Raw genomic sequence first — 17,069 nt, 5'->3', positions numbered from 1 at the left:
CCCTCTGCCTGTGTCTCTGCCTCTCTCTCTCTCTCTCTCTCTCTGCGTCTATCATGAATAAATAAATAAAATCTTAAAAAAAAAAAGACAAATGGACACACAGGCAGGCAGGCAAACGGACATGGGATCCGAAGAGTGCCAGGCCCCTACCTGCATCAGGTCCCGCCTCTCTTTCTCGCCTGTGCAAATGGCTTTCTTGATGGTCCGGAGCTCGCTCATTATAGCCTGTGCCTCATCCAGTTTGTAGTTGGTGTGAGCACTTGACATCTTACGATCAATCCTGGTTAAAAAAAAAAATCAGAGTCATTCCACGCAAGATTAAAGCATTTCACTGAATGACAAGGAAAAACTCAGAAGCTTTATAGGAAGGTGGAAAAGAGTTAAACTCATTGGTTCGGCAAAGAGAAATAAAGATCCCATAAAACCTTTCCTGCTTGTGGTAAATACGCAGAGATGAGAGTTGGCCACTGGACGACTTCCTTTGCTCCAGGAACATCCAATGCAGGTGAGGACTTTCGAGTCAGGATTCCCATGACCTCTACTAATGATTAAGCAACAAACATTGGCTTAAGTAATTCCCTGAGATTTTAAACACCTCTCTGAGAGGAGGATCGTGTCTTATTTGTTTATCCCCAGCATCTGGGGTAGTGGTCAAAAATGTCTATTAATAAACACATGAATGACACCTGTGTGCAAGAACATATGGGAAAGGGCAAAAAGTTGTGAAGCGATAGTGATGCCTTACATAAAATCGCCAACTCTATGTCTCCTCTACCTTTCTTTTATCTCATTCTGGTTCTAATTTCTCTTTCTCTCTCCCTACTACTCACCTCTTCAATTCTTTCCTGCAATCCAAATATCCATTCATCCTTCCTCCCTTCCTTCCATCTAGCTAAACTTCCTCCCTCCCCTGCTCCTCCCTTCCTTCTCTCCTGCTGGGCAGTCCGCCCCTGTGCACACAACCCCCAGTCTTGGTGCTGGAAACAGAGCACTGACCAAGCCAAGGCTTGGCTCTGGCTTTCCCAGAGTAGGCAGTCTCCTACAGCACACCCTTTGTCTTACCTTCCCTACCCAGGTCTGGAGACCTAGAAGCCCTCGGAGCCAAAGAGGTTGGATACTTTGGTCCAGAAGTGGCATGAACTCCCTATCTGGAAAGCCATTAGCATGCTTTTCAGATTCCAGATCCTCCATCACACAGGTCCTGGTGCTCAACGGTTTCCCCTATGTGACCGGGAAATCTGGCTCCTTAACGGCCAGCCCAAACTCCCTTTATTCTCTACTCCCGAAAGCGTCCTGGCATGCTGGTGAGTCCCAGTGACACTCCAGCATGACAGCAGGACCCTGGGCAAGGCACTTCACCTCTTTACACCTCAGTTTAATGCTTCCCCCATTTACTGAGAAAACGTCCGGAGACGGCTTACTTGGCAGAGCTCCTGGCATGTAATGTTTGCAAGCGATTATTATCATCAGGATGGTGCTGAATCTGCGAACTCATGGAAGACAAAGTAAAGAATTGACCAACTCCACTACTTTAAGCCAGAGACGGTCTGTGCTATCAGCAGCCTTGGAATAAGAGAAGGACAAATAAAACAGGCAGGAACCCGTTCTCTCCCTCTGGAATCAGGCTTCAGGGCTCAAGAGCGCTGCTGTGACTTGCATCAGCTGGAAATGATGTATTTATGAAAATTGGTCCTGGGTCCTCTTCGAAGCATGGAGTGGATGTGAGTGCATCATGGGTCCCCACACGCTCAATGGTGACATTCCTACATCCCAACATGGCTTGACCATGTGTTTTCCCATTTTAGCTGTTTTACAGAGAACCAGGAGTCTCTAACAGAAGGCAGAAATAGAAGGCCATCCATCTCACATCGACCAAAGAAGCGGCCCTACTTTTCTTGTAGAGAAAAATCTAGACCTATTTATGTAATAATGTCTCCCTATACTCATCTTCTGATAAAAGGCTTTCCAATACATCTCATTTAATGTCACAACCAATAACCCACCAAGGCTGATGAAGGTGATAGAAAAGGTTTACATCATTCTCAGACAAAAAACCCAAGGCCAGAGAAATCGGATTTCTCTAGAACAGTCAATGACCAGCACCTCTGCTAACCAGGTCTACTGCTCCTCTAGAATGAAAAGTACAGCAAATTGATCATCATCTGACACTGACACCCATATGGAGAAATGAAACTCCACTGCATCGAGCAAAACGTTTTCAATTGCATGAAAACCAAAGCTAATCAAATAGCCACAGAAGTACAGACACACATACCCAGTGTTAAGGCTGTAATGCGAGCCGCTACTCATGTCAGCTCTGGCTTTATACTGAAGTGTTGGGATTTCCTTCTGGCTTTTAGTAGCAATAAAGGCTAAGTATGGCCATCAGTAAACCCAGGGATTGAGCCAGCAGCCTGTCAAGGCACCAAGTTCTACGATGGGAATGGCTGCCACAGAGAGGAAAGGAGGCCCCAAGTCCCCTCAGGAAGAGGGATCAGCAGCCCCATAATTCATCCCACCAGCGGGCACTGCAGAGCACCTAGGACAAGGACAGCTCAACTTCAAGGTCACGGACATGCGCTCTGGCCTTAGTTTGACCCAAGTGGCTTCAAGACCTCGAGGAGAACACACAGTGGCCCAGAACAGCTGTTTCCACCGTTTTGAGGGTGCCCTGGCATGGGGAGCAGAAGCAACTAAAGGGAGAGCCTGTTTAGGGCTTGGGGACCTTCACCCCCGCTTCAGCAAGCACCTCCCCTTTGCTCTGTCTCAGACATTCTGGTTTCATAGAGGATGTCCTTTGCAGGAAAGGAAAGGGAAAAAGATTCCACTGTTTAAAATGTTTTAAAAGTGTGAAAGCTACTAGGGAACGTGATCTTGAAGTCCTAGTATTTCAGAGCAAATACTGTTATATAATAATAGTATGTAACTATTTTTAAGTAAGTATACATTTCATATATTAATATTATATATTACATTATATAAGAATATAATTATACATAAGGATTATTATATATTATGCAAATCTAACCTTCTAGAAACATTTTATATAGTACATATTATTCGGTTATATTATATAATTATATGCACAGTACATTAAAATAGTTTGATGTATCAAGCACCTACTAGGTGCCAGGGTCTGGCTGCATGCTTTGCCTTTGTCACCTCCTGGAATCCCCTCAACAGCTTTATGGGGTAAGCATAACCTTCTCAGATTTTATAAGGAAACACGTGAGGCTCAGAGAGATGAACTAAGTGGCCCAAGATGACAAGCGAAGGTCTGGGAGAGCTTCCAGGATTCAAACCCATGTCCCCCAGTGCTCAAGTCTGCACTGGATCGCCAAGTGCAGTGATGCCCCTTGATACCGCAGGCGTGCCCCCGCTCAGGGCGGCCAAGGTCGGGCCCATATGCTTTTATAAGGGCAAGCAATGTTTCACAGAACTCCCACCACTTCCAATTTTGCAACTATGATAAATTCTCATCTAATAAAAACTTCAAAGAGGAGGAAACCTTTTCCTTTACATCTGCAAAATTCATTTCTTTGGGAGTGTTTTCCCTTTGGTCAAATTCCCTCTAGAACTTTGGTCAAACTCAGAGGATGTGGTCAGTGATTTGGTGTTTTCTAAAATACCAATATATTCCATTTCATAAAGAAAATCATAACATCTGTGACTGCCAAAGAACTGTCTTTTCTTTTTTCAATCTTAATTAAGAGCCCAAGAGAGTGCTTATACATCTGGAAAAAAATGATAGAAAAGTAATACCCACTCAACAAAAGGTGGTACTAATGAAAACCTAGGTTATTATGCAGTGTGCTGTGATCTGAATGTCTATGTCCCACCACCCTGTTCACATGCTGGGATCGTAATTCCCAGGGTGATGGTGTTAGGTGGTGGGGCCTTCGGGAGGTGATCAGGTCATGAGAGAGAAGCCCCCATGAATGGGATCAGTGCTCTTATAAAACAGCCCACAGGGTTCCCTGCCCCTTCCATCATGGGAGGACACAGCAAGAAGATGGCTATTTAGGAATCAAGAAGCTGGCTTTCACTGGACACAGAACCTGACCATGCTGGTACTTCCAGCCTCCAAAACTTTAAGAAATAAATTTCTAGTGCTTATAAGCCACCCAGTCTGTGGTATTTTGTTATAGCAGACCAAATGGACTAAGGCACAGTGTAAAAAAAAAAAAATCTAGTACACAGACCAGAGTCTTCACTTTTCTCTCAACATCTTGCAGCAGCTTCAGGGAGGTGAGGTGACTTGCTCGAGGTAACACAGCCAGTAAGGGGCACAGTGTGAGGTTCACACCAAGACCCCTCACATCGGCACTCATCCTCTTCCTCACTGGGTTAGCAATACACTCAAAGTCAAGGCCTCCAAACTCACACTATGTCAAACCCAAAGGCCACCCACACAGCCCGTCAAATGTCATCCCAAAGTACACTGGTGCTCTTTATGGTCTGCTTTTGAAAGAAATGGTTAGAGAGAAGAGAAGAATGTGCAGCTTCGCATGATGACAGAAGTGTGGTTGAGAAGGCAGCTTAGAGTTGTTTCTCAACCCCTGCCTCCCGTTGCTCTACAGTTTCCGTATTTGTTGTTCAATTTAGGATGCTAAGAGAACTTACTGGCAATAGTAAAACCACATGGCTTCTTTTTTTAAATAAAGATTTATCCATTTATTAGAAAGAGACAGAGAGAGGGAGAGAGAGCACACACACGCAAGTTGGTGGGGGAGCAAAGGGGAAAAAGCAGACTCTCCACTGAGTGCAGAGCCCGACGATGTGGGACTCGATCCCATGACCCTGAGATGGTGACCTGAGTCAAAATCAAGAGTCAGTTGCTTAACCAACTGAGCCATCCAGGGGCCCCAAACTAAATGGCTTCTTAACCCACAGCATGAAGAAAAGGGCTGCCAGGACTTGAAAGATATTCTGTATTAATACCACACATTACAACCCAAAAGAATGAGAAGTTTTGTCACAACTCTACCTTTTACATCACCAGCTTGGGCAGGTGGCCTTGAATGCACTTCAGACAGCTTCTGGCAGCTTTCTATCAACAGCAGGTCCTGTGTGGAGCACCAGACCTGTCCCACAACCGGAAACAATGCTCTTTTTGTTTCCACCCCTGCCGCTGTATGCTGCACAGTTATGGCAACAGTGCTGGGGGTTCTGCATGGACCGCACCTTACGTGCTAGGTTAATGCGATACTATAGGCCTGAGCCTGTCCCAACTGTGAACAATCCCATTCTCTTCTGAAAACACTAACTCCCCTCGGACAGAAAATGCTAATTACAATATCTAACAGTGCGGCATTGTAGTACAGAATGCTCGGGAGGGGAGACACACGGGTGTTATTCATACCACCCATAAAGGGAAGAGAAGTTCATCAAGCAGCTACGAGGTTCGAAGCAAAAAGGTTCACCTCGTAGTGAAGAATGTGCCACATGGAACCTGGTTATTGGAACATCTACCAAACACCCCTTTCTGTAATCTGAACAGCAGGAATAGGAATGGGATTTCTTAAAACACAATGGAACACAATATGAAGAAGAGAAGGAAGCGAGCACTAGAGGGAAGTTAGTAAGAAGATGACAGGGCCAATTCACAGAGCCTCCCTGTGGTACGGGCAGCCCAGGCCCTCACTCGGAGGGTCCCAGTGTCCAGCAGTGACATGAGCCAAGCATCAGCTCCCAGCGGGCAGGAGCAGCAACATCAGCTGCTCTGCACAGCACCTGGGCCAGGGTCCACTTGGGCCACTCAGCCCTGCCCCAGGGTCCACTTGGGCCACTTGCCCGCAAGTGTCTGAGTCCTGAGGACCAAGCAAGGAACAAAGCAAAGTCATCCTTCTCGTGTGGCATTATGCTAGTCAAGGAAACAGACCACAAAAATTAGAGCAGGCAACCATCCGTGTTTTAAGGAAAAGGAAGCCAGGTTCCAGGACAGTGTGTGACAGAAAAGGGTCCTTTTCAGATCCAATGGTGAACCAAGGATCCTGGTGAGACCCTCTTTGTCCAGAAAGCTACAGGAGGGAGGGAACGGGCATGTGCAATTTGGGAGAAAGGGTGTTCCTGGCACCTGGAGCTACAAATTCCAGTGGGGAGAGTCACAGGGTGGCCAGGGGGTGGATGCAGGTGAGTGGGGGTGACACTGGGGGAAACACAGTCCGGGCAGGGGCCAACTCATTCAGTCCTGGGGACTGTATTCTAAGTGAGAGAGAAAGCCCGAAGGAGCCGCAAGCACAGGAGACACTGTACAAGTCCCCATGACTACGGCATGAAAATGTGAGCCATCACAGTGACCACAGCAGAAGCTCGGAGAAGGGGACGGGTGCCAGCTGTGGCAACAGCACACCATGAATGGATGGTAAAAAGGCGAGCAGGACGGTGCTCCTGCCCACCCCCCCCCCCCCCCAAAGCGTCCTGGCCCATCACACCAGAACTCGGGGACCTTACAGGTGTCCTGGTGGAGAAAGGCCTCGATGGCATGTAAGCATGGGAAACTCAGCGTGAAGCAATGTCAAATGAGCTTTCTGGCTGCAGGACAACGGAATCTAACACGAGGTACATTCCGTATCTCCAGGAGATCTAGAATAACTACACAGGGAAATCTCCCACACATACTGGCACACTCAGCACATCATAGTACATCACCCTTTTGCGAAACTGCGCACATCCTGGTCCTGAGTCCTCTGCCTTTCCCGCTGGATGTCACTAACAAGTTACATTAAGACACTTTTTCCAAACAACCTTCAGAAACTTTAGGGCAATGGAGCCCAGCAGCATTTTCACAGGAAAAGCTCGATTTTCCTAAAGACTTTTGTACTCATAAATGCTGCTCCTATTTTCTGAAGACTTTTAAAGAGGGCCTCAAGAGAAATGCAAATTACAACTACACTGAGATACTATCTCTCACCTCTGAGACTGGCAAAAATGCAAAAGCTTGATAATACATACTGTTGGCACAGTTGTGGGAACAGAAACTCATCTGTTAGTGGTGGGAAGGCAACGTGGCACAACTCCTAGAGAGGGGGATTTGGCAACGTCTCCTAAATACAATCTATGCATTTACCCTTTGGCCTAGCAAATCCACATTTGGGAACTTATCCTGAGCTCTTTCACATCTACTCGTGCACAGCATCAGGAGTAAAGTCGATGGGAAACGTTATGAATGGACATACGTGACATTCTCCACATCACAGAAAAAGACAACTGGGGAATCTGCATCTCCCGATGGAAGTACCCTCACCACCAGCTACAAAACATACTTCGCCCCCAAAAAGGAATAGAAAAAGAACTTGAACTGAAATCAGTTCAAGCCTCTCAAACTAACTGCACTACTTTGCATAAGTAGCAGGGGACGGAGGAACGTGTTAAATGATCCCATGAGTACTGAAGCAGCAAAATTCAGAATCAGGAAAATTCTACAGGACAAGCAAATTGGTTTCTTCAACAAATAAGTTGTTGGCAGGAAAAACAAAAATAAGGATGGGGAGTAGAGACTCAGAGACACACCCACCAAACGTACCACGTGGGCCTCTTCCGAAGCTGGACCCGAACGCACTGGAGAGATGGGAAAACTTGCTGGAAAGGAGGTGATGTTAAGAGATGATGTTATTAAGTGGAGGTACAGGCATTATAGTTATGTTTTCAAAAAGGATCCCTAACTTTAGGAGAGCTATTTATGGATTAACTATGATTCTAGGATTTGCTTCAATAAGGCAGTAAGGGTTTGGGGGATGCGGTGGCCAACAGACTGGCCCCTTTGTGGTTAGTTGCTGAAGTGGGGTGAAAGGCACAGAGGGCTCCATGATACTATTCTCTCTACTTTTGTGTATGTTTGACATTTTCCATCATTAAAAGTTTATATATATTACACACACACTTACACACACACGTACCTAATTCTATCATTAACCCAGAGATTATACTCATGGCCAGCTCCCATTTACAAAAATTAACAACATACATAGACCTAAAAAAAAAATACAAAAGGTTCTTTTTTCTTCACTTGGACCCAAGCATAATGATGGATTTCCTTGCTAGCCAGGAAAGCTCACCAAGATAAACAAGTAAGAGTTTAAAATGTTATAAGCGGCTAAATTCCTGGCGAGGTGTTCTGGAAAAGAATATACTGGATATTCTGGGAAGCAAGAAGAGCAGAAAATTTTCTGGAGGAAAACCTAGGGTCTCTGCCTTAAGTCAATATTGGTCATAACATCCAAGAAGCCCATCTACGTACAACAGCCCGTGTATCATCTGTGCTTGGAGTTAGGGTTTTATAGCAGGGGCAGGGTTAATCACATTATCAATGCTCACAGAAGGTTTTCCAAATTTCTCAATAATAATACCAATCCACCTGAGTTGATAGAAACACAAGAGCCAGTCTTCAATACCAGAAAAATGAGGCTGCTTTTGTCTCCTACACAGCCTAACTCAGGGAAAGGCTGTGAGATTATTTTTCACTTGCAAAGAATTTTGAGCATGGCATGCATGCCCATGTTTTGTCTCCTTCCTCAGAGGACAGAGTGAGCATGTACAGTGACAACGCAGCCAATTAAACACTGCCTCTCAAAGCAGTGCTAGCCAGAAAGCTGCAGTGACTCCCCCGGGACCCACAGTGAGTCCAGAACCTTCTCCCATGCCAAGCCTCAGCCTCCACTGGGGAGGGTGGGCATCCCCACAGACTCTGGCAGGGAGTGAGGACTGCCCCCTGGGCAGGGATGCATTTACCCCTGCGAGTCCCCAACGTGAGACCTTGCTAAGGAAAGCAGAAAGCAACTACGAAGAGCACTGGCCCTTCTTTGCTCTGGCTGCAGGTGTCAAGTACAGCCCTCCCTGTGCTGGCTGCTTCCCGTCCCATAAACCCGCAGAAACTGAGGCCACCTCTTCCTCTTCTTGACATTAGTTCCACTCCAAGCGATGAATCGGCTTCCCAGGGCCCCGGACGGAAAGGGGTTTCCTCAACCGCTCCCCACCCACCCCCGCTCCAAGCCCCGGCACCTTTGCTTTTCGAGCATTCAGCCTACAGTTGTGCCAGCGGCACCTGTACTCGCAAGGAAATAGCCATGGCCAGAGCAGCAGGGGCCAAAAGGGATGGGTCCCGGGCCTGGCAACCTCACTACTGAAGCCAGAGCGCCGCTGGGGTGGGGGGGGGCAGAGTGCCGGGCCAGGCTCCCCTCTGAGGCTCGGGGGTCCTGTGGGGCCTCAGAGTGATCCTGACCCACCTGAAATCTCAATCACCTTCCCCAGAACTTCTACAAGGGAAAACTGACCTAACTGCAACGTCCACACGGCACAATGCCTAGCATTCAGTTGCATATTACCTAGACACACTGCGAAGTCCCAGCTCTCCCTGGTAACGAGAGAAAGCTACCGTGTGGCCGAATGAAAGAATGAACTCAATCTCCGATTCAAGCGGACAGCCTAGTAGAAGACCTCCAAAATTAAACTGTTTGCTTCTGCTTATTTCTTATCTGGCCCTTTAGCAAAAGTGACACAGGAAAATGCAGCCACAGCCCAGAGATGCACCCTAGCAGGCATATGAGCATCTGGAGGCTGGCTGGCAGTAAGGAGAAGGTAACAGAACCTGTACTAGTGTGTTGGGAATGGACAAGATGAGCAACAAAAGAAGACTGATTTGTCTAAGCAAATTTTTAAAAAGCTGTACTGCAGCACCTCGGGGGCTCAGTGGCTGAGCATCCTCCTTCGGCTCAGGGCATGATCCTGGGGTTGAGTCCCATGTCGGGCTCCCTGCAGGGAGCCTGCTTCTCCCCCTCTGCCTATTGTCTCTGTGTCTCTCTCTCTGGGTCTCTCATGAATAAATAAATTAAATCCTTTAAAAAAATTTAAAAGCTGTACTGACCAGGGCTAATTAAAGTAACCACCACCATGGACTGAAATCAGGGGAGAAGGTGGGCGTGCATACACACCACTGGATAATGGTAGAGAAGCAAAAAGCTGGCAGTAAAGTTAAATGACTCCAGGCCACAGTAAGCATGTGGGTGGGATTATCAAAATCCACTGTGTGGTGGGACCTGCAGAGGGCATGATTATGTCTCAGGGCCAGAGAAAGCCAAGACCCCCTGGCAGGACCCAGCTCACCTGTCTACTTTGACTCCCTTGGTGCCTATTATATGTCCTTAAGAAAGAAATGGGCAAACAAATCATCAACCAAACCAATCCTGGATGATTAAGAAAGTGAATCTCAACCTAGTATTAAACAACAGGGTTTGACATGCCCAGTAATTACCCTTTATATGGGGCTGAGATAATTATGCTTGTCAAACACTGACATTCTTGTATCACTTCCCTGTAAAGAGCAATACTTCGGTCACATGTGACACACTGTCATTGTATCTGCATACAGGATTCAAGAGAGTGGCATGCTGCCCACCCTTCCCGAGAATAGTAACCACACAGATCCCTGCCATTTGCTGAAGGTTGACTATGGCAGGCACTGGTGCTGCCCTCTGGACAATTTTTTTTAAGATTATTTATTTATTCATGAGGGACACACAGAGAGAGGCAGAGGGAGAAGCAGGCTCCCTGTGGGGAGCCTACTGGGGGACTCAATCCCGGACCACAGGACCACACGCTGAGCCAAAGGCAGATGCTCAACCACTGAGCCACCCAGGTGTCCCGCCCTCTGGACAATTCAGCCCAATGATCATGGCTCTGGATTGAACATGCATGTCTCCCAAAAATTCACAAGGCAAGCCCTAACTCCCAATGTTATGGTATATGGAGACAGAGTCTTAGGGGCAATTAGATGAGGTCATGAGAGTGGGGTCCCCCAGGATTGGGTCTTAAAAGGAAAAGACACTGGAAACCAGAGCTCACCACCACCATGGAGAGGCATGGCAAGAAGGCAGGAAGCAGACCCTCACCAAATTTGCCAGTGCCTTGACTTTGGCCTTCTAGCCTCCAGAACTGTGAGGAGGAAATGTTGGCTGTTAACTCCCCCAGTCTGTGGTAGTTTGTCATAGCAGCCCGTGCTAAAACCATCCCCACTGACCCATGAAAAAAGCAGGCACAGAAGGTTTCACGAAGCACATGCTCAAGTTCAGCAAGTGAAGCCAGGCTCTGAATCAAGAGAGAATAGACTCTCAACCCACCGACAAGCATGTAATACCCTTTCTCAAGAAAATTAATTCTTTCGGAAGAACAGTATCACCAGTTAGAAAATAACTTTTGTTCACTGAACTTGCTGACTTAATACAGCTCACATAAAAAGAATTCAACCCCGAACTCTTAAGTAGGGATAAAGTTCTAACTGTAAAGATGCCAAAAGGAAGAAGACCTACAGACCAGACTGTCCAACAGGATGTTCTGGGACAATGGGAATGTTCCATTATCTGTGCTATCCAAGGCAGTGGCCACTAGCCCAGTGGTTCTCAACCGGGGCCTCGTGTGCCCTCCAGGGAACATTTGGCAATGTCTAGAGACATTTTTGGCAGTCACAACTGGGTGAGAGGGTACTACTGGCATCTAAGGGGTCATAGCTAAACATCCTATGATGCACAAAGAGTTACTTGGTCCAAAATATCAATCACGCCAAGGCAGAGAAAAATCTACACTAGCCACAAGTGACTGCTGAGCATTTCAGATGTGGCTATGCAACTGAGGTTCTAAATATGTAATTTTATTCCATTTTAATTAATTTAAGTTTTAGGATAAAAAATGTTGAGACTAAACGGAGTAAAACTGGAATTCAAATTTAAACAGCCATATGTGTCTTGGACAGTGCAGCTACAGAGAACATGCATAAAAAGAAAATAAAGGTCTTATTTCTCACATATTTCCACTTAAAGGAACCAAGTTATCTTCAAGGAAAAGAAAGAGTCTGAGGCTTAGGACTGGGAAAAGATAAGCACAAATAAAAGCATAAAAGCGAACACCCATGAAGCTTTGGGACACATGCCCAGGCACCACACAGGTCAGCCCAAGAGGAAATCACAGGAAAAGTGCCCCTTCTATAATCACAGGCAACTCACTCTTGCAGGGTCTCCACCCCTCTCTCCTTGTACTGCAGTTCTTGCTTCATCTGGGTCAGCTCTCGTTTCAATCTGGAAAGCTGAAGACAAATTATATTTTTTTTTCCAAAAAAAAGCTATGAAAATGATTTCTACAGTTGTTAGCATTGTCATCCAAGTTCTTGATTAGCTTACAACCCCCTGGATCATCTATCTTCTCCGTGAACTTCCATCCACGGGCATATATAACAGCCATCCTGGAAGAAGTGCCTTGCTTAGATACAAAAATCCCAGATCACTGACAGGTTCCTACCTATGTGGAACCCCCAACCATTTTCTTTTTCAAGGCAGTGATTTATACATTACAAGTAGCAAACTATGTAATACTTTTTTTCATCTTCCCTCTACTTACTACTTAGATCCCATGCATGAAACACTGTTGCTAAAAACATGCTGTCCCAGTAGGGAAAGTCAATCCCCTGAAGTGCTTAGTTCAACAGATTCCAGCACCCACTTCAGGCCTGTGTTAAAACTCAGGGGCTGGGCCTGGGAGCTTATGTGTTTAATCAACTCCCCAGGTGTTTTTCTCAGGTGCACTAAGTTCTGAGAACCACTGCACTAGAAAAGAAACCCTGGTTTCGGGAACGAGACACCAGAAGAGGAGGCTTCATTTCCAAGATGTCTCCCACGCCTCATTGCCAATGCCACAAAACCGTCCCCCTTCCCCTACAACCAAGACAGGGGGCTGAAAGGATGAGACAGGGTGGCACATAACGAATTCCAGTGTCACTGGGGAAGGAGCATCAGAACCTTCTGGTCATAATGGCACTGCAGGAAGGATTTCCCTAGGAATACAGCAACCAGGGAAGAGCAGCAGGTGCTAAAGTTGCCAAGGGTCAGACCTGGCATCCCTCTAATACAGGGAAGCAGTCCTTTGAGATCGGGGCCTAATGTCACCAAATCCTTCCAAACTGGGTGGGAAGAGTCTAGCTCTATGAAAAACACAGAGGGATATACAGGCCATTTTTTGATGGATGGGCTGAGGTTTCAAAAAGAAACTTTTCCCCTCCTATTAGAAAAAAGTGAAAAGTAAAACCAAATATAATAATCCACGAAATTGAAAATTTTACCAAGATACGAGTGTTACACACACTGACCACCATGAAGTGAGCCATGATAAGTTATGTTACATAAAAATACATATGGAGCTTCTAGTCATGAAAGCACTCATTTTACTCACCCTATCCCGACGACTTGCTATTTCTGCTTTAATTTGGTATGGGTCGTACTTTGTATTTGCTGAATATCCAGAGAAGGCTAAACAGAAGGAAAATACTTTATTTTATAATGGATCCTTTAAAATAAGTAAATACACATAGACAGGAACTTCTGAAGCAACCATTAATTCTAAGTCTCCGATTTATAAGCTGGCCCTGGCTCCTAAGGGATTAACATTTCACATCCTCAAATCTTGATGTTTCACTTGCCTTTCTGGGTGATTCCACATGAGGAAATCCATGTCTGTCGGTAAGTCAAAACTCTGTTCACTTCGACTGCAAATTTACTCAGGTTTAAAAACCACAGATACACTCAGCAGGGTGCGGGGGTGATTGTGGTATGGACACCTGCTCTTACTACAGAAATAGTACCCGCAGCCTGAATCCATTTTGACACTCTTTGCACATGTGTACGTACACACATGGATGCCTCTAGAAGGACGGATACGGATGGTTATTCTCGATGGTTTCATCACCAAAGATTTCATTTCTATTTTCTTCATATCTATATTCTCCAGGTGAACAATTTTTGATGTAAGAAACAAACGACTACTAGAGATTTCGAAAACAAGAGACAACTTTCTAGTAACGTCTCCGCATCCGGCGGGCCTGCAAAAAGCTGTTGGTCCCAGGCGCACGTCCGGGCACCCCGCAATGCGGCACCCCGACTGGGACGCCGGCAGCTACTTTCGCTGTGGGTTTGGCTGAAACCCACCGCACGACTGGGCAGCACAGCCCGCGGGGCCCAAACCCCGACCGGCCACAGCACCGGCAGCCCGACAGCCAGTACCGGGGGACTGGGCACGGCCAACTTCTTCGGGTGCACAGACCGAAGAGCCTCCCCCAGCCTTCCAGCGGCTCCGGTGCCTGTGGCTGCTGCTCACCTCTATCACCCTGTTCACCTCTCCGCGTCGCCTCTTCTTGATGCTCCTGCATCCTTTCTCTTCGGCTTCGGAAGCCGTCGCGTGTGCGCAGCAGGGGCCCGGCCTAGCCCTACCCTAGCCTGTCTGCACCGTGGCCACCCCACACCAGTCTGATGTGCTTCCGGGCCACTGACATTAACTCCACCTGCACAGGAGACCCAGCTGCAGTGCCAGCACCCTCCCCTTACTCCCTTGACCTGGTCCTGAAGGCTGACTGTCATTCAGATAACTAGGTGCCAACGGCTAGAAGCTAGTGCAAAAGCCTTTCCTGACTTTGTATCAGAGAAGGATGGCTCCAAGTCACCAAGCGGCTTACGCAGCAAGATTGTTCTACAGCCCCAACCAGAACTACACCCGAAGTTAATCTGAGCAGTTCGGAGGACAGCTCTTTAAAAAACAGTTCTATAAAATACTTACCACTGAAGTCCTTATCAGTCAGAAATTCAAACCATTAGAATCTACCAGAAATAATTATCTGGACGAGCTAAGCATTTGCCAACTTTATCTTAAATGCTCTTATATTTAGAATCGTAATATCTCGGGACGCCTGGGTGGCTCAGTGGTTGAGTGCCTCCCTTCGGCCCAGGGTGTGATCCCGGGGTCCTGGGATCAAGTCCCACATCGGGCACCCCCACAGGGAGCCTGCTTCTCCCTCTGCCTGTGTCTCTGCTTCTCTCTCTGTGTCTCTCATGAATAAATAAATAAAATCTTTTTTAAAAATCGTAATATCCCAAAAACAGGGAGTAAAACATTTTTAAAATAGAATTCTTTCTTAGATAAAGAATATCTATTTCCAAACCCTAGAAACTTCCACCTTGACTGGCTCTTTGGCTTCACGGAAGCTCAGCACTAGAGTGACACCTTATACAAAGCCCTTAAGAGTCAAAAATCAGGGACACCAGGATGCCTCGGTGGCTCAGCAGTTGAGTGTCTGCCTGCAGCTCAGGTCCTGATCCCGGGATCCTGGGATCGAGTCCCGCATGGGGAGCCTGTTTCTCCCTCTCCCTGAGTCTCTGCCTCTCTCTGTGTCTCTCATGAAAAATAAGTAATCTTTTAAAAAAAAATCAGGGACACGTGGGTAGCTCAGTGGCTGAGCGTCTGCCTTTGGCTTAGGTCGTGATCCTGGGGTCCTGGAATCGAGTCCCACATCAGGCTCCCCGCGGGGGTGGGGAGCCTCTCTCTGTGTCTCTTATAAATAAACAAATAAAATCTTTTTTAAAAAGTCAGAAATCATTTATATAAAATCTCCACATTAAACTCCAGGGACTTAGAAGTTTCCCAGACCTGAGCTGAAGGGATTTCCACATGGACCCAGATAATAAGCCCATGAGCCTCGGGCTTGCTGACTCCTCACTTCCACGTGTGTCAACTCGTCACCTGGCATTTGAGGAAGACAATGCCAACAGTTACCACCTGGGATTGTTCCCTTTTGGGGTAGAAAGTAACCCCATCACCAAAGTCCAGGGGAGGTAACTGCAATGTTAAACAGCAGTCACACCCTGGCCTGAAATCGTTGCCACAAAATTCCTGTGCAATTTCATAGGGAAAATCAGCAAAGAGACTTGAAATAACAGGATGCAGCTGGACAAACACACGGCAACCTGTCCCCCAGTTCTCTCTCCTTCCTAACTAGCGGGACCTCGAGCTTGTCGGGTATGCACCTGTGCCCTGGGAGACTCGGTGTGTACCTAGCCCTGGAGGGGGAGCCTGAGAAACCGTAGCGTCAACAAGCCGCCAAGTCACCCCACGACAGGAGGACTCTGTCATGTGACAATAGGTGTCCTTTGTCCAGGTCCACGGGAGTTAGTCTTTTCTGTTACTTACAGCTAACACCGTCCTAAATGATGGAATAGGTTTGGCTTATGTAGATAGCATTCATGACAGCTTTGCTACAGTCCCTACAATGTTAAGATTCCAAGAGTGGGAGGAGGGAACAGGCAACTTGATTACCTAAAACAGCGAGCACACTTATCTTCAAACCCTAAGGAGAGTCGTGAACACCAGCATAACTTTGAATAATATAATTCAACTCATATAGTTCTTAGTTCCTTACATCCGCCAGTAAGTCTAATGTAACCCATTTCCAGAGTCCAAGGAATACCTCTGGACTCCAAACTCCATTTTTCACAGCACACGTTTCACAACATTTAAAAAAAGAATTGTTGGGAAGCCTGGGTGGTTCAGCGGCTGAGCGTCTGCCTTTGGCTCAGGGCGGGATCCCAGAGTGATCGAGTCCCACATCAGGCTCCCTTCAGGGAGACTACTTCCCCCTCTGCCTCTCTCTGTGTCTCTCTCATGAATAAATAAAATCTTTTAAAAAAAGAATTATCTTCCTTATCTTCTGTTAAGACACATCTCCGATCTCAAGGTTTATGATAAATGCCAGACTTTCACCTCGAAAGCTTTCTTCTCTCTTGAAGACTTGAGTGGGCACAGCTATTAAACAGCTTAAGGAGTCCACGCAGGCATACGGTAGCGCTATGGGGGATCTGAGATCAAGGTTATGATCTAACTGGACCACAGAAATGTAAACTATCGTACCTTGCTATTAGAAGGTGCCTTCTACCTTTAATTTCACCTATTCTCATAAAATCTTTGTGAGAGTGGGGCATCTGAGTGACTCAATCAGTTGGGCATTCAACTCTTGATTTTGGCTCGGGTCGTGATCTCGGATCGTGGGATGAAGCCCCACGTTTGGGACTCTGTCTCTCTCTCCCTCTGACTCTCTCCCCTACCACCCCCGTGCTCACTCGTGCTCTCTCTCCCTAAAATAAAATAAAACATCTTTGGAGAGATGATTACTTATCCCCACCTGACAAAGACTAAGTTTGTAGTGACTTGATGTACATCAGTCAAAAAGGGACTTTCTGTCTGAAACTTGGGCTCCTGTGGGCCTA

The 17,069-nt window shown here is 46.7% G+C and overlaps 1 protein-coding gene across 1 annotated transcript in view; it reads right to left on the bottom strand.

Moving 5' to 3' along the window:
- The window catches only part of WWC3 (WWC family member 3), a 119,920-nt gene that overhangs the window by 49,860 nt on the left and 52,991 nt on the right, over positions 1–17,069 (bottom strand). The window contains exons 4-6 of the mRNA XM_026015289.2: positions 13,213–13,289; positions 11,994–12,073; positions 151–280 (exon numbers count right to left, since the gene is read on the bottom strand). Coding sequence (XP_025871074.2) covers positions 151–280; positions 11,994–12,073; positions 13,213–13,289 — 287 coding nt within the window. The remainder of the gene's footprint in view (positions 1–150; positions 281–11,993; positions 12,074–13,212; positions 13,290–17,069) is intronic.

Source organism: Vulpes vulpes, chromosome X, assembly GCF_048418805.1.
Source record: "Vulpes vulpes isolate BD-2025 chromosome X, VulVul3, whole genome shotgun sequence".
Lineage (NCBI taxonomy): Eukaryota > Metazoa > Chordata > Mammalia > Carnivora > Canidae > Vulpes > Vulpes vulpes.
Note: the sequence above shows the minus strand (reverse complement) of the source record. Positions and strands in the feature narration are given on the sequence as shown.